Source organism: Taeniopygia guttata, chromosome 24, assembly GCF_048771995.1.
Source record: "Taeniopygia guttata chromosome 24, bTaeGut7.mat, whole genome shotgun sequence".
NCBI lineage: Eukaryota > Metazoa > Chordata > Aves > Passeriformes > Estrildidae > Taeniopygia > Taeniopygia guttata.
Genome location: NC_133049.1, coordinates 2,342,526 through 2,360,543, shown reverse-complemented (window position 1 = coordinate 2,360,543; position 18,018 = coordinate 2,342,526). Strand labels below are relative to the sequence as shown.

Below are 18,018 nucleotides of genomic sequence, written 5' to 3'. Positions count from 1 at the left end.
CCAGTGTCTGTGTCTCCTGCTTTGCAACTTTTTGATAGGAAGAGGATGTTGTTAAGCAAAAAAAAATCCCAACGTAGACTTAGCTCATGAATATTCTGGGATCTCTAAAAAACACAAACGTCTGGCTAACGAGCTGCTGGCTGCAGCTGCCACCAGCACAGGGGCAAAATTCAGATTGATTTCCATTCTCGGGGATTTTTCCCATTTTTTCACTTTTCTGTGGCCCAATTTTCTGCTGAAAATTGTGCAAACATCACCCAGAAAATTAACCCATTATTAAGGAATGGCTCATTAAGGGACAGAGGGGCTTCCATCATTTCCATGTGGTGGAGAATTGCTCTGTTTTGGGGTTTGTCACTCATTTTGGATAAGAGTGCCTAATTTGGGTGTTGTTGCTCGCTTTTGGAGAGCATTGTCCATTTTGGGGAAAATTCAGCCATTCTGGGAGAAGTCACTTATTTTGAGGAGAGTCACTCATTTCCAGAAGGAGCAATTTGGGACAGCATCCTTTGGGAGCATGTCACTCATTTTGGGGCAGAATTTTTGGAGAATACAACTCCTTTTGGAGTGAGCACCCATTTTGGGGGAGAACCACTCATTTCAGGGAGAGATTAGCCCCCTTTTGGGTCATCACTGGATTCTGAGGAGCATCCCTCATTTTTGGAGACCATCACTCATTTTGGGGTTGTCTGGAACACTTTGGGGGAGCTTCTGGGGGAGAATCACTTGGTTTTGGAGAACACAGCTGATTTTGGGGTGTGCATCGTTCATTAGTGGACAAAATCTCATTGGAGCTTGTTTGAGGAGGAAAATTCTCATTTTTGGTGGACCATCAGCTTTGGAAGTATAAATCTAATTTTCTCCACATCACTCAATTACCAGTTTGGGTCCATCCACCCATTTTGGTGGTAAATTAGTTTTATGAGGGGAATTTTGCCCATTTTGGGGGGTTATTCCTGCATTTTGGGTCTTCTCCACTCAAAGGAAGAAGCTGCCAAGAAAATACAGGTGCGACCCCCTCATCTTGTAGCACTTTATAATAAATGGCCAGGAATTAATACTAAATTACAATGAATCCTTTATGAAATTACAGATTACATTCACGCCAGATCAGTATCCAAAATTAGGCATTTCTGCCCATTGCATCACTTCTGTTTTTAATCCCAGCTCTTGTTCAGGTTCTTTTGTCAACTCTTCAAGAGCCAGGAGAAAAAAACGACAATATGGGCAAAAAGCCACCAAGAAAATGATCCTTCTCCTAGAATCTCACATTTAGAGCAGGAACCTGCAGAAGACAATTCCTTTATTTTTGCCCTGGTTTGCTTTTGCATTTCCTCCCATGCCACATTTTAAGGCGAATACACCCTTTTGCTAGCACTCAAAATAAAATAACCCAAAATACAGGGTTTTTGGCAGGTGCCCTCCCCCTCGGGGCTAAAGCTCCACCATTTTGCCATGTGGAGGGACAATACCAGGGAGAAATCATCTTTTAAGCAACAATACTTAGTTTCCTTCCACCCAGGCGAGTCTTGCGCATCGCCATTCGATTTTGGGTGAAATCTTGCATTTTTTAAACCAATTTTTTCCCCATTTTTAACTAACTTTGTGCCAAAAATGCCTTGGAAAAATTTTACTTCCGGCAGCCTTTGCCCCAACTCTGCGTCCAATCTCGGCCCTTAAGGACGAGAATGAGGTGAGTCGGATTTTTTCCAGATTCAGCAGAGGTTTTAGCACATAAATTAAAGGATTTGGAGGAATTTCCTCCCTTTTCCAGAAAGTTGTGTCCAGAGTCACCAAGCAGCCTCAGCATCGGGGCCAAAGTTGGGAGGTTTGGGCAATCCCATGAGTCGAGCACCAAACCCTCCTTGGATATAGCAGAATTTCCACTCGCTGATTATTTTTCTTCCCCCTCCATGCCAGTATTTATGCCTGTGAATGACCTTTCTGGGGGAAAAATCCAAAAAGCATCAAGTCCTGGGGTTGGTTTGGCTTTTCTTTGCACCAAGAAATCCAAGGGATGGACGTGGTGGCGCACCCACCACTGCCCAACAGCATCCGAGCGTCACGTGGGGAAAACAACTTCCCCTAAAAATGCTTTTGCTTACCAAAAAAAAAAAAAATGAAGGGAAAAAGAAAAATAAAACCTGAAATAAAAGATTAATCTGGCCACAATATGTGCCTTGTAAACGTGTGTCCTTCACTTCCGTGCGCTGCCGTGGTGGTCCCCGCGCTCCTGGGGGCAGCCAGGGCCTCTGCCAGCGCTGCCAGTTTGCTTTTTTCTCACTAATTTCTTCTTCTTGCCTTTATTTTTTTGCATTTCAGGGAGAATTTTGTATCTGGTGCTCAGTCAATGATTTGGGAAGGTGCAGGAGGAGCTATTCCAGTGAGTCACTGTGGTCCAAACCAAGGTCAGCACCAGGTGCTGCTGGGAGGCCACCAGGCTCTTCCTCCAGCTCTTCCTCCTCTTCCTCCTCCTCCTCCATCTCGTCCTCGTCCTCCTCATCCTCCTCCTCTTCCTCAGTGCCATCCAGGGAGTCGTCATGGGCTGCCAGCATGGCCTGCTGCATGGCCATGGTGGCAGTGGCTGATGAGAGGGGTTGGAGGTTGTCCATGCTGAGCGAGCCTGGAATTAAAAGTACAGAAATAAGGATTCCCCAGCTAATACAGAAAGGACAAAAGAAGTGCATAAACCAAGAATAACTCAAGTGAAAAGCTTGGAGAGCTTCACCCACAGGGTGTCCCACCTACCCCAGTCACGCCCTGAGGTCCAATCCTTATTTTTTTTAGCTAATGCATTGTTAAATAACAAGAAACATCAGTTCTGAGCAAGTAGATGCCCAGATCAGTTGGGCAGATCTTCTCTTCATCTTCTCTCAAGTCCTACCTTTCCTTCTCTTCATCTCGTCTGATGGATGTTCATTTCTGCTCTCTTCATCTTCTCTCTTCATTGCTCTCATCTGTTCTTTGTTCATCATCTTCTCTATTCTTCTCTTCATTTTCATCACCTATTTTCTCTTCATCTTCTCTTCCCATTTTGTCTCAATCTGTCTTCTCATCTCCATCTTCCCATGTCTCCCCTCCCTCCCTTCCCCAGCTCCTCAGGAGATGACCCAAGCCATGCCCCACAGTGGGTGATCATCATCCTGGTGGCCAACTGGAAGGACCTTCTTGCGTGGGCCACCTCTTGCGTTTCCCCACAGAAACACAAGAGGTGGTAATTTTCTCTAGAAAACACAGGTAATTTTCTCTAGAAATTACCAATTAAGGCCACAATTAATGCATGGCCACTCCTTCCTGGAAGGGCAGGACCACGGGGGCTTGTCCTTACCGTCAGGATTTGTGGCTGCGTTGCCACCCTGCTGCTGCAGGACGCCGGCGGCGATGGAGTTGGGCCAGAAGCGCTGCGTGGGCCGGTGCTGGGATTTGATTTTCTTGGCTTTGGGGGCTGGGTCCGGGTTGCTGGCATCCAGCATCGGCTGCAGGATGCGCCGCCGGGCGTTGATGAACCTTTCCGTGCAAAAGAGAGAGCACGGGGATGAGTAAGAGTTGTCACACCAACACCGAGTTTAAACAACATTCTAGCAATCAATGGGTTGCAATATAATAATAATACTTTAACAAAGCAGCTTCGTGGTTCAAAAAGTTGGAGTTTTTTCTACTTGCCTGTGGCACATTATATCTCTGCATTAGTTTTTCCTGCTGAGTTGGGAGAATGCTGCACATTGGATTTGCCAGGAGAGGGCACTGAGACCTTGCAAACCAGTGCTGGCACTAAACACAGCTGAGCTCATCTCCCAGAAACCCCAGAGTCACAAAATCACAGAATATGCTGACTTGGAAGGACTCACCAGGATCACCGAGTCCAGCTCCTGGCCCTGTGCAGGACACCCCAAGATTCAGCTTTAACCACCCAAGTTACCCCCTCAAGAGCACCAAAAGAGGGTGAAAAAGGTCCTAAAGCCAGCAAAATGACTGAGTGGGCCACCAGTATCTGCTCACCAGTTGTTGACTTGCAAGAGGGTCAGGTTGGTTTGGGCGGCGATTTGCCTCTTCTCATCCTCTGTGGGGTAGGGGTGCTGGAAAAAAAGAGAGATAGGGTAGCAAGAATTCATCCCTGCATGCAAGATGTCATCCCTGAGTGAAAAATAATGAAAACCTGCCTTTTTTTTTTTTTTTTCCCCACCCTAAATTTGGTGGCTCCTTGCATTTGCTGAATGCAAGATTGAAGGGTGGCATTCAAGAGCATCAAGATTTCCTTGGGTGCATTTAGGGCTTTCCATCAAATGCTTTCCTTGAAGGAAAATGTTCTTGGGGTTTTTTATTTAGCAATTTTCCAGTGATGGTTGTTGGTAAACATGAGATTTGTGCTTCAAAAGCTGCTTTTTGCTGCTTTATTGTCAGAGGCATCAATGAAACACCCTGAAACATCTGCACTGGGAACCACCAGCACTGAAAGCTTCAGCAACCTCCTTCCAACTGTGTTAAAATGCTCTTTTCCAACCCCAGAAATGAAATTATTATCAAAGCAGGCCCACATGCCATGTTTTGGGGCCCCAAACCAGTGATAATAACCATGACCTGTTTTTCAGCTCTTAGCCCCCAAAACTGTGATTTCCTTGACAATACCACCCAAAGTCAATGCACATGAAAATTCACTTCCCACTGGGGTCTCAGTGGTTAAAAATGGCATTTTTTTGGGCAGAAATACCCTGATTTTGGTGTGTTAATTTCAGCATTCTTTCCTCCTGCTGGTGCTCCAAAACTCCAGTAAAGTGATGAGCATTTTTGGTTAAAAACTGCATCATCTCTGACACCAGACGGAGAAATCTCATGGGGAAACAAAAATTTCTTATGACCACAAGGACAGGGCTATGAGCAAAGGTCCAACCATCCAGCAGAAGAATTTTTTTCAGTTTTTCAATTCTGTTTTGGAAATCTTAAACTAACTGAGGTCCTCCTGTCACCTGGAAGAAAATTGCTTTGCAGTTTCTGGTCTTTTAAGTCCTTTTTGAGTCCGCAAATCTGCAGTTGTGGCCTCCAGAAACACAAGAGATACACGACACAGCAACATTCTTGTCCTCATTGCAATAAATCCTGAATTTTCCATTAAAAAAAAAAGGCTGGGAAGTTCCCAACCTGCTGCTGCTTCATGTCCTGGCTGATTTTTCCACAGGTTGCTCCATGGAGCTGTTACCTTCTGCATTAGTGGTGCCTTGGGGATCTCCCACCACTCAGTCTTCCTGGAGAGCCAGTCTTTGCAACCAGTTTCCAAGTGATTTCTTGGCTGAATTATGCAGGAAAAAATGTGGGATTTTTGGCTTTTTGCCCTTCTCCCAGCCCTGCTGATGAGAGAGAACTCTTCATGCACAAAAATATCCAGTTTCCATCTAAGCTCCCTCCATCTTCCATCTCCAATCCCCCAAAACAGGGTGATTTTGCAATTCTGTGTTTTGACTGATGCCTGATATGCTACAACCCTACCTGTGAGCTGCTCTCACATTCCAGCTTGCTAGAAAAGGATATTTTTGGAGCTGTTAACTGCAAAAAAATGCTCAATTATCCATCTTAAAAAAAAAAAAAAAAATCACAGGAGTCCCCTTCTAGATTTGTGTGCTTCTTCTTGCCTTAAGGGAATATTTTTTTTCCCACCTGCAGTGACAATGGTCATTCCCAAAATACTCCCAAAATACAAACCACTTTGCAACTCCAAACAGAAATTCAGACAAACCACCACCTGGATTTGAGAATTTCTGGACTTTCTGTCCTTTTTTCCCCATCTTTCAGGGTGTTTTGGTGGCTGTGGGGCTCACCATGAGATGCTGGAAGAGCCATGAGCGCATGATGTTGGTGGCGTGTTTGGGCAGGACGCCCCGTTTGTTCTTGGATTTCTTGTCTTCACCATCAAGGAGGGAGGTGAGATCCAGGTTCACCTGCCAGGGGAAAAGGAATGGGGAGAGAACTGGCTGAAAATGGTGACAGACAACCCAAAAAATGAGCAAAACCAACGCAAAATGGGAGTGGGATGAGTGAAAAAAAAAACCTGGCACTTATAGGAGCATCCAAAACTCATTTCCTGCTCCACCAAATCAGCAGAAATGCAGGTTTTCTCCCAGGATCTGTATTTTTTATCTCAATTTTTTTGGTCAATGCTTTGCAAGGGGTAATTGAACTGTTGGGGAGTGCAGTGATGACACCATGGACAATTTCAATGTGTGCTTTAGGAGAAAACGCTTTTACCTGAAAAAATAAAGTAAAAAAACCCTAAACCTCATAAAAAGATTATTTTCTCAACTGAAAGTTAAAAATAACCCTGCCACTCACCAATCCCTTGCAAACCCATGCTCCTCACCCAGCTGATTTCCACCACAAGGAGGGAGATGCCCATTGAGCCAAAATTTGCTTTTTGCCCCGAGAAATGAGAAAGAAGCATATTGCTGCAAGAGGAGTTTTAATGAGGACACAGGAACCAAACTGAAATCTAAGCACTTGAGTTAAAAAGGGATTTTTTTTCCCCAAGTCTTCATCAAAACACTTCTCCTGGATGAATTAAACATCAGGCCAGCAGGTCCCTGTGATTCCCCTGGGCTCCAGCTGAATAAATCATGCCAGTGGCACAGGAAGAGCATCCGAAGGTGCTTGTCCAGGCTCTCTCCCTGCCCCAATATTCCCTGTGCACATGTTTTTCCCACCACAGAGGGTTTTGCTGCAAGATTTAAACCTGCAATGGAGAGATATTATAGAAAGAAAATTTTTAAGCATTGCACAGGCACAAAAAACCTGCCAGGGAGGTGCCTTTTCAAAATGCTGCTTATTGATTGTTTCATAAGAGGCTCCTGCAATTAAAATGGGGCATTTCAGGAATAATGGGGGTGAATTTCTGCTGCCCTGCCCCCAAGAAGCAGTGTTAGAGAAATTGATGGGGGTTTTTTTTCCAAATTCCTGGGGTTGGGAAGAGCTCATGGACAAGCTGTGCTAATAAATCCAGCTCTGCTCCAAATCATTGTCTCACTGCAAGAATGCAGGGATCATTGCATAACTCATTGCAATGTCAGGAATAAAAAAAAATGAATAAAACCAGAGCAAATGGCTGAAAAATATCCCAAAATTCGGAAAGGAAGACCTAAAAATGAGCCTTTCTCACAAGTGCCATGATTGTTGTGCTGGACAGGCAATGCCAGTGATCCCAGATCTCTAATATATCAGCAATAATATCTGTCAAAATATATATCAACAATAATATCTATGTATCTATCTATCTATCTATCTATCTATCTATCTATCTATCTATCTATCTGTCTATATATCTATCTATCTATCGATCAATGTAATATCCTATCCTATCCTATATATAATAATTAATACAGATTATAGTATATGCAATATTCTATACTGTATATACTGTATATTGTATATATATACTGTACAATATGCACAGTATATATATATTTATATATACACACACATATAATAAAGCATACAGAATAAAATAGCACATTCCATCACACATTACAAATAACAGATATTGTTACACGTTCTACATTGCACTAAATCATATTATGTACATTATTATTATATGTTGTAATATTTTATAGCAATATAAGCATTGTTATAACTTCTTAGGTCATTGCTATAATTTGTTAGGTACCCCACAGGCACCTGGCAGATGGGTTTAATCAACGTTTCTTGCTAATTAAATTTAAAATACTCCAAGGATTGAATTTATGGAGAAATGGCGGGGTTCTGCCTGCTGCAGTGCAAAGTTTGGGCTCGAACTGGAGCTGGGAATGCCTCACCTGGGCATTGGGGATCTGCAGGGCTCCAGGGGTGATGGCTTGGGCGAGCACCTGGCCCTGCGACGTCACCATCGTCACCGGCTGGTACAAGGCTCCACCTGCGGCAGGAAAACACACGTGGGGTACCAAAAACCCCGAATTTCCACCTGCCCACCAGCTCCCCTGCAGTCCTACCTGGCACGGCGGGCGAGCTGCTGCCAGTGCCCATGGCCAGGTTGCCCGGGGGCAGCGTGGCCGCGGGCACCACGATGCCCGACGGGGGGTTGGAGGCCGGTGGCAGCGCTGCTGGAGAGCTCTGCAGCATCTCCTGCACAAAACAAAACACCAAACCCGTCAAAATTTTTTTTTTTTTTTTTTTTTTCATTTTTTGTCCCACCCCCCTCAGCATTTTTTTTTTTTTATTGGTGGTTCGGCAGGAAAAATCGCAGGAAATGTGATTTTTCAGTTTGTTGCAAGTGCAAAAAAATATGGAAAAATAAGGGTTTATGCAGAGCCCCCATTTAGCATCTTCCCCAAACTTGGGGTTTTTTTGTGCACTTACTCTTTTCCATAAAAAAAATGTGTAAGGAGAAAAAAAGATCATGAGGGACCAAAAGGAATTTCTTTTATTCATTTTTTTTCTAAGCATTTCTCTTTTTTGGTGTTTTGACTGGGACTGGATGATGCAACCTTTGCTAAAATTCAGGGTGAGCACCACGGTTTCCCTTAGAGTAAAAAAATGAAGTTAATAAGAACATAACCCCATTGATATCATTCCTTCCAGCTAACCCCATTGATATCATTCCTTGCAGCTTTAAGCTAATTTCTTGCAAAAATGGGCAATTTTTTCAGCCAAAAGTTGTAATTTTACTTTAAGGTCCATCTCTGGAGCAACCACCAAAAAACCCCTAATAGGATGATTATTTGATTGTTTATGTTAATATTTAAATGACTATTTGAGTATTTAATATGACATTTTGGGAAGGGAGGAGGGCCAAAACTGAGGCTATGGGGGAATACGGGGCAATGTACCCCAAGCTTCCATGTGGGCAGGATTTTGCAAATAATATTGGCAATATGCATAAAATGATCATTTTAAAATAAGCCAAAGATAAGTACATCTCTCTAATTCACCCAACTGGAATGGAAATAAAACTGCACCTATTTTTTTGTCCCTTTTCTACTGATGTACCCATTCTGCATCACTTCCCTGGTGTCCAGCTGGCTCTCAAAGTGTTGAACATAATGTCAACATTGGGGATATTTTTTTCACCTTTTAATTCATTTTTCCTACATTTTGATGCATTTCTTCAAGAATCCTATTATTTGGGTTAAGAAAAGAAATCTTCCCTGGATTAGTAATGTGTAATGACACTGGAAAAGCCAACCAGGAAAATGTGATCAGGGTGGGAAAAGCTGCCATCATTCTCAATAAATGTCATGCTTTTGCCATTAAAACCCCCTTATGGCACTTTCCCCTCCTGTGATGCCAATTCCAAAATGTTGGACCCAATGCCTCTGCCCCAAGTTACTTTTGTTATTTTTCTTATCCGGAAATTTTGCTGCACTCGCTGTGAATTTTTCATTCGCTTCCCAGACATCCCTTTCCACAGCTGAATAAATTTTAAAAATGCAAATATGACTGTAAAATACTTGTACTTTTTTTTAGTATTCCTTCCCCACCTCCAGTCTTCTGGGGGATGTAGTTTTCAGTTTGAGACATGAATATCTCTCAGGATATAGAGAGCAAAAATCAATCTCTTTTGCACACTCTTGGATTTGGCCCTGGCAAAGGATCCAGCTGATAAACACAGTGGAAATATTTATAAAAAACCAATGTGATCCAGGAGAACATCAAATAGCAGCTGGATATGGCAGATGCAACCAGAAGTTTGGAGCAATTTGAAGACCTCTAGCTTTTCTTCCCTGCCTTGTTTTTCCATGATTCTTCCTAAAGAAGGGCACCCAGAACACCATTTTTGGAAGTGCATTGGGAAGAAGCAATTTGGAATATCAGAAAACGGGAACACGAAACTGCTGTTTCCAGATACAGTGGTCAAAGCCAGTATTTAGTGATGAAAAAATGGCCTTTGTTTTTGTGGTGTAGAGGAAAAAGCTCCCAAAACACCATCTCACTGGTGTCCAAAAAGGCAGAATATTGGTAATTATTACAAAGAGCTACCAAAGGAATTAATGGTCTTTCTGCAACAGAACTGTGAAACCGAAGTGACCCAATGGAAGTGCAAGCTCCACCCTCAAATAAATATAGAGAGATATCTCCAAGAAGATTTAAAAATATATATTTTTCATACCAATTGCCTCAGATTGCAAATGTCAGCCAAATTCTTTTCGGCTTGCCGGTTTTGCTGCAGTGGAAAATATTTTATATATTTCTTATTTTGAGACTCTAGGAAGTTCATGGAATCACAGAATGGTTTGGGTTGAAAGGGACCTTAAAGCTCATTTTGCTCCACGCCCTGCCATGGGCAGGACACCTTCCTCTATCCCAGGTTGATCCAAGCCCTGTCCAGCCTGGCCTTGGACACTTCCAGGGATCCAGGGGCAGCCACAGCTTCCCTGGGCACCCTGTGCTGGTGCTGCACCACCCTCAAGTTGAAATGCTTCTGGCAAATTTGAAATCTGAGTGTGGAAAAAAATGCATCACTAGGTGTCTCTGCAGACCCACATCTCAGCACTGATCAACAGCAAAACAAGATTTCTCCCAATTAAAAGTCACATCAGTGAATGAAAAAATCTGGGACATAACACAAAAAAAAATCCCTTTTTTTACAATTAAGAAAGTGCTAAATTGTAAGTGCTAAAATTCAGTGCCACTGGAGCTGCTGTCCTTGCCTTTGTGCTTTATGACACAGACATTTGTTTTTGGGAGGTGCACCATGTGTCAAAATATCTGTCTCATCCTAACTCTGAAAATTACTTGTGCTGGGGTAAATTTGGATTAGTTGGAAGAAAAAAAAAAAAGAAACCCATGGGTTTGCCAAGAAAGAGCTGGCCAAACTCAAAGCCATGTATGAGAATTCGTGAGACTCCTTTGTGAATGGATGGGTGCATGGAGATGAGAAAAAGTTGACTTTAAATAAAGAGAAATCCAGGGCTGATCACAGGGCAAACTTGGATAAATTATAAATAATATAGAGAAGCACTGCACTGGGTCCCACCAAACCAACTGTCCAGCCACCAGCAGCTTGGGCCAGTGGAAGGTGTCCCTGCCCACAGCAGGGTGTTGGAACAAGATGTGCTTTAAGGTCCCTTCCAACCCACCCCATTCTGTGATTCTGTGGAGAAGTAATCTGAGAAGAAGAAACGCTGTCCTGAAAATGCCCATTCAAACACTGCCAATCTGAAACGAGAGCTGAAAAAACCAAAATGTGATTCCATTTAAAAGTCCCTGGCAGCACTGTGGTTCCCAATGTGATTGGTTTTGCAACTGTTTTATTCTTGCAAGTGGAGAACAATGAGGACCCTTTTGATGTCAAAGGAAAGTTGAAGTTAAGTATTGATTTAAATTGGTTTTTTCCCTCTTCCATGAAAGAAGGACTTCCCCTCTCCCAACCTGGTCAGAAAAAGCTAAAAAATACTCATTAAATAAAGGGAGGGAGCTAAAAAGGGCCTGATGAGGACTTGAGGTAGAAGAATGAAGCCAAGTGAAAAGAAGCCAACAAAAATAGAAGAGGAATTGATTGCTTGGTGGACTTGCAGGACAAAGAGACAACAACTCAATCACAAGACAAAGCAAAGCACAAAACGAGGAAGCAATGAAGAAAAGAGGCTGCAAAAATCTTTGTAAGGTAATGAAGTTCAGGGAAGACTCATCACATGGGAAAGCCCCAAACTTGTCACTCAAACTTGGCCAACACCAGGAATCATCTCTGGACCTGGAGACACGAGAAGATTTCAGCAACAGTCAAAACACCTTGTCTGAGTGTTCTCTCATCTTCCCATCATCTCAGGCATTTTGCATCTCCAAAAATTCTTGCATTTTCCATCTTAGAAAGCAGAAATAGCAGCAGGTGAAGGACCATCCCTTTTGGATACACCAGGGAAATCAGATTGTCCTGTGATGACATTTTGACAGCTCCAGACATGGATCATGGTTGTGGTTGATATCCCTGTTATTGTGTGTTTAAACATGTCCTGTGGTAAAAAACTTAGCCAAAACCTGAAATATTTCACTTTCATGACAAACTTGGTGTACCTCAACACAAAATGATCGATACTCCTTCCAAACCCTAAGAAAACCTATTTGCTGTGAAACCTCCTTCATTGATACTAATTACATTTCATTATTTAGGTTTTTTTAAAATCCTGAATTAATGGCCTATTTGCTTTTGCGCCTCCCCTCAGCATGAAACCAACAGGCTGATAATTGGAGGAATCACCCCACTTGCCATTTTTTAAACACCAATCCCACGATTTTTCAGCTCTCTGGAGCATCCTTAGGCTCTAAAACTCAACTGATGGATATAGAGTATTTTGACCATTTTTTATCCATGCAAACTCAAGTGCACTCAATGAGTTGAAGCACTCAAGCACTTGACATGGTGAAGTTGGAAAATATTTGCCATTGTGGTGTCACTGGTGTGTCATCCTGACCAGATGAGATGGTGGCTCTATCGTGGTCCATCACTGTGAATATTTCACCTCCACCTGCTGAAAATCCCTCAGGAACTGAGCCAACATTTCCCCTTCAGCTGAGTCTTTCCTGGGTTTGTTCCCATTTATTTCACAACTGCCTCCAAATCCTCACTTGAATTCCTCAACTTTCAAGTCTGGCCCAGAAGGGAAATGTCAGCAGCTCTGGGTTTCCAGGAATCAGAAGCCCTTGGTACCTCTCCATGGGCCTGATTATTTTCCAAAGACTTGTGCTAATTTTCTGATATGATCCCCACCTCTTTGTGAGACACTAAATCCTCATTACTTTTCCTGACCGATGCATTCTAATTAGATCAACACTTTAAAAAAAAAAAAAAAAAAAAAAAGGAAGGAGGGGAAAAAAATTCACAATAGCCACAGGACGGCTTTCCATCTCATTAACTCCCTCACTTATTATTTTCATGAAAATTACTGATAAAAAACGTGCATCTCCATTTGCTGGGACCGGGAGCTTTGTCGGCTCATATCTAACATCTCTCTCATCACCCGGGATGTGAGCTGTTGCCATGGCAATGCACAATAATAGAAACTAATAAATTACAAACGAGATGCTCGTTGAGCAATTATTGTTCTCTTTTATGCAAGTGTCTTGCTAATTTTGATCATAAGGAATGCTTCCATAAAGCAGCGAAGGGATAATAAGTCTATTTCTAGAGATTATTAGAATATAGAGCGAGGATGGGGTTTCTTAGATCAATGATTAAGTGGTTTGGTGCTTTCAGGGAACCTAAACAAGAAACTGAACTTTTCTGGGGGGCTTTTCTCTTCAAACTCTGCAGCTCCTGGAGCTGAGCTGCTAAAAAATGGCATTTTTTCCTTTCCTTAATGATGCCCCAAAAGCCTTAAGAAGGCTCCACCACCTGCTTCCTTTTTAGGGAGAGCTCCAGGAGCTGCCTAGGTTATTTTGGGTTTCCTGCAGTTTTTTTCTGGTGGGACTGTGCAACCCTAAATTCAATTTTCCTACCCCAAAAACCAAGTGCCTGAGAGAGAGAAATGCCATAGGGGAATGCAATCTAGCATCAAGTTTTTTGGGGTGCAACCAGCCAAGATTTATCCCCTGCACTGCAGATGCACATGAAAACCCCAACCCATGGGCAATTTCTTTTCTGAATATCGAGCTACAGTCCTTTATTTTGCCCCAAAAACCATCAGGGTTCTACTTTTTTGGCTACTTCAGTTGATATTTCTGCAGTTCTCAGGCATTTCCTTGTACTCTTCCACTATCCTTGAGGCACCAATTGTCTTCTTCTCCCAGGTAAAATCCAAATTATGCAAAAGAATAAGCAAAAAAGAATGTTGATCATGCTGGGGGAGAAATGCAAGATCTGCTGAGACACAAAAAGGAGCAGCAAAGACAGAAAGGGTTACCTGAGACCCAAAAATCCTTTGAGCTGCCTTAAAAAAAAAAAGTGAGAAAGAAGCAGTAGAGCAAATCCTGATGTTTCTCTCCTTCCTGCCAATAACTAGCATTTTTTCATTAAAAAATGCAACTTTCTCGTTTATATTCCCATACACTTGCACAGCTCCCCTGCCCTCACATTTAATTGCTGCAGCATTAGAGTTTAGGAGTCCTTCACTCTCTCTCTGGCAGAGCCACAAATACTGGGGTTGCAGCTCTGCCAACCCATGAAAAAAAGGACATAAAAAAATTTAAAATAAAGGGAAAAAAATCACCACAACATCATTTATTGCCCTCTATGAAACAGTCACAGAATTTTTTTTTTTCATTCTTGGGGATGGACTCCAATGAGTTTTCAGGAGAGCAAGTTTGAAACCTTGTTGGCAACTCCCCGTTGGCCAAAGTGCAACAATGGGTATGAGAGAGGAATTTTAAGGCGTTACAGGAATTTTAAGGCGTTACCTGGGGGTGGAGGCTGATGGAGGAGGGGTTGGGGGAGTAGGGCCCCCCCAGGTCGTTCCTGAGTAGGTTGTCGCTGTGCATCTTGGTTTTGAGGCAGGTGATGTAGCGGTTGCAGAAGTCCTTGCACAACTCATTGACCTTCTCCAGCTCCAGGAGGTGGATGCGCAGCACCTGGATCGCCTTCACCATCTACGCGAGGGCACAAAGTTAAAATCAATATTCTCCTCCAAAATCTAGCGTAGAACTGATCCCCTACAGCAGAATGAAATTCATTTCCTTTCTCAACACGCACAATAAATGAATATTCTTGCCCAAAACCCATCCCAGAGCCCAGCCCTCTGCATATCTGCATTCCTTTCCCTTGCCCATCAATTGTAACCCTGAGATCCGAGAGGAAAAAATTCACCAAATTCACCATTGCCTTCGTGGGAATTGCTCCCCATGCCCCAAAAAAAGAAGTACAAGCCAAACCTCTCATTGTTGAGAAGTGCTTGGTTATTCTCTGGAGGCCACTTCTTCTAACAAGATTACGGGGCTGCAACTCAGCCGTGAGCTGTTGCTGGTGCAAAGCCTGGGCCTCATTAAAACGTACCCCATAAACCTTAAAAAATTTACACATAAAACATTCCTCTCACCAAGCTGAAACCTTAAGTTTTACAGCCGCTGTTTGAAATCTTGCATAATATATAAAATTTCAGCTATTCACTCCGGGGCAATAAATCCGGTTTTATGTAACAAAGCCTCTTTGCATTTCAAAGAGTGTTTTTAACTTGCAAATTTTAGTGGTCATCTTTACAAACTGCAAGTTGCCATGGTTGGGAAACATCCTGAAAAATCCAGAGCCAACCTCCAGTGGTAGCTCCATGACAGAGAAAGTGAATTTTTGGTTGGTGAACAACAGGGATGATGGGTTGAGGCTGGAAAAATCTTTTATTTAGTGCTTTTTTTTTCTTTTTTTCTTTTTTTTTTTCTGTTCTTTTTTTCCTCCTCTGCAGTTGACACAGGCAAAGCACAAGGTGGAGGTGTCGTGCCCAGGATTCCCACATCCTCCCAGGGCTCACTGGCCATGAAAGTCAATATTCAAGGGCAAAGGCAAGAAGACCTGACACATATATGTAAAAAAATAAATCTCTCAATTATCTCAGCTCATTTGCTTAGGGTCTCATTTTATGTCCCTGCTCCGCTGCGTCGTATATCTGTCCGGATAAAGAGTTACAGTCCGATGGCGTACGTGCGCGGGGTTGTAAAAAATACAGATGCTGAATTAATTGACTGTGTGGCACTCGGCAGCTGATTGAGTTGATAATGGTGAGATCTGACCTTTTTCTAATTTCTAATTATGTGCATCTTGGCAGCGAGGAATACATGACTCTTATTCTAATGATAGCTAATGCCACTGGCCTTTTCAGCCCTGCTGTGCCATCACCAATTTCTGGCAAGCGGGTGGCGTCAATAAAAAAAAAAAAACAAAACCCAAAAAATAACAACAAAAAAGGATTACGTAAATACGGGGAAATTGTCAGCTCAAGAGCAGGTTGTAATGTTGAATTTTGAGCACTGCAAGTCTTTTTAACCCAAAATTCCCTTCTCCTACTGCCTCCCACCAACAGGAATGTGCTTCTCCAGCATCATGTCAGCCGTCTCCTCTGTCTTGATGCAGGTTACCCACACTGAGGTGCATGGTTCCTCAATTTTGGTGCATTGGGCATTCTGGGCATTGGGTGGAAAATATACATCCAGCTGTGTACTAGAACTAGAGCAAACCCAGAGATACAGATACACAGAAAGACATTGCAACAGATATAGAAATATATGAATGTGAATGTATCAAGTGCTGTAAGATTATACATGGGATCAAGTGGGATCAATCCAACTGCCCATGGCCAAATTTACCTTGGCAGCAAGAGTTGTTTCAGAATATGCCTAAAAACCATGATTGGTGTGATGTGGGGTTTTTTTTTAGGAACCACACAAAACCTGAAAATAGCCAGTGGGGATACACTTCCTGCACTGACTACTTGCTGGTGATGTTTCATCTTTATATGTACACAAATAGGTTTACCTTTCCCAAAATTTTAGATTTTTTTTTCTTCAGCTGGCTCCATTTCTCTTCTCCTGCTAGACCATTACACCCATTTTTATGCAAGTTAATCCAACGGGGGTTGCTGGTTCACCTCAGCATTTGTTCAGTCCAAAAATGGAAATATTCCAAAACATTGGTTGGGTTATTGGGTTTATTTTTGAGTTTTTTTGATTGCTTGTCTCAGAGCAATTTCTCTTCTTGACTACAAATTATTGCAAAATGGGTTTAGCAATATGCAAAAGGGGCTTTGCCAGGCCTGAAAGTTTTTTGGAGGGTATTCCACGGATTCTTGGTTTAGGGATGTTAAAAAACTCTTCTCCACAAGCTGAAATCAGGCACAAACATGTGGGATTTTACTTCACCTTGAAATCCTCTCTTGCTTTTTAAAAAACCCAGTAGTTCTTGCTCCTAGATGAGTTTTGCTAGTTCTTCCCTTTGTGATACATCATCATTCAAAATCACCTCCTTGATATCTGCAAAACTTAGAAAAAGGAGCCTGTGAATTGCCTGATTTTGCTTCTTTTTTGGGATGGAAATCCCTCTGCTACAAGTCCCAGGGGACACATAACCGCTCAGGGAGGGTGTTTTGCTGTTTGCATCATCAGACGTGCACAGAATTCTCTCTTCAGACCTTGAAAATCTGCTTGTGGAGCATCAGGATGGTGCCATAAATTTGTTTACCCACGTTTGCCATGAAGAGCACATTTGGATGCTTTGTGGACAAATTAACAGCACTTGGGACATTTCCTGAGGTCCACAGAAGAGAAATCCAAAGCAGAGTCTTCTGAGACACCACCCAGCAGCAGTGGATGCAGTAGGAAATTTGAGTTGATCTGGCAAGGAATCCACCAAAACCAGTCCAAGTGTTCCAAACTGTTGATATCCACGACCTTATGGAAAAAGTTATCATTCTGCCCTGCTTCTAGGACATGAGCTGGCCATGAGACTTCAAACCAGATGGTGCCAGATGAGCATGCTGACACTACTGCACGTTGCACTGAGGAGCAGTAATTCCTGCAGAGACTGCAAGTTTTGGGGCACAAACCAGTGTCCTGGCTGGTAAGATAAACATGTATTCTATTGCCATCTGTTGGAGGTGGGGCAGTTTTCTTATCTCTCCCAAGAACAATGTCTCCCTCCGGGGAGAGATCTTCTGTTAATGGACTATTAAATGACTCACTGCATGATTGGGAAAGTTACATCAGCCCATTGTGAGATGCTCCACCCAGAGGGAGGAGCCAAGCAGCTCTACCTGCATAAAATCAGCATTTTTTGGGACACTAGAGCAGCCCTTCACTGGATTCCCAGAGGAGCAGCTTCTTCCGCGCTGAATCCCCAGAGGAAGACCAGGCCCATCTACTCCATCACCAGACCTTCAGAGAAGCTCCACCCTTCTACAGATCCCCGCTCCAGCAGCATTTCATCTGCCACTGCAGGAGGAGCAGCCACCGTTTCACTGGACTATTACCAACACCCTGACTCCTCATTGTGTCAGGTTTCTGACTCTATCAGTAATTTTGTTTGTACTAATTACATGTTTTTCTTTATTTTTATTTAGTTTTTTTTCCTAGTAAAGAACGGTTATTGCCATTCCCATATCTTTGCCTGAGAGCCTTTTAATTTTGAAA

The 18,018-nt window shown here is 42.8% G+C and overlaps 1 protein-coding gene across 9 annotated transcripts in view; it reads right to left on the bottom strand.

The window, feature by feature from the left end:
* Positions 1-1,019: 1,019 nt before the first annotated feature.
* Positions 1,020-18,018, bottom strand: part of PKNOX2 (PBX/knotted 1 homeobox 2) — a 93,753-nt gene continuing 76,754 nt past the window's right edge. For 7 of the 9 annotated variants that reach the window (XM_072918091.1, XM_072918089.1, XM_072918094.1 and 4 more), the window contains 8 exons: positions 14,308-14,496; positions 13,815-13,841; positions 7,968-8,100; positions 7,794-7,891; positions 5,811-5,930; positions 4,000-4,076; positions 3,329-3,507; positions 1,020-2,623 (listed from right to left, as the gene is read on the bottom strand). In XM_072918091.1, the coding sequence (XP_072774192.1) occupies positions 2,376-2,623; positions 3,329-3,507; positions 4,000-4,076; positions 5,811-5,930; positions 7,794-7,891; positions 7,968-8,100; positions 13,815-13,841; positions 14,308-14,496 (1,071 nt within the window). In that variant the 3' untranslated portion in view covers positions 1,020-2,375. The remainder of the gene's footprint in view (positions 2,624-3,328; positions 3,508-3,999; positions 4,077-5,810; positions 5,931-7,793; positions 7,892-7,967; positions 8,101-13,814; positions 13,842-14,307; positions 14,497-18,018) is intronic. The other 2 variants (XM_030291113.4, XM_030291120.4) reach the window with 1 other exon arrangement.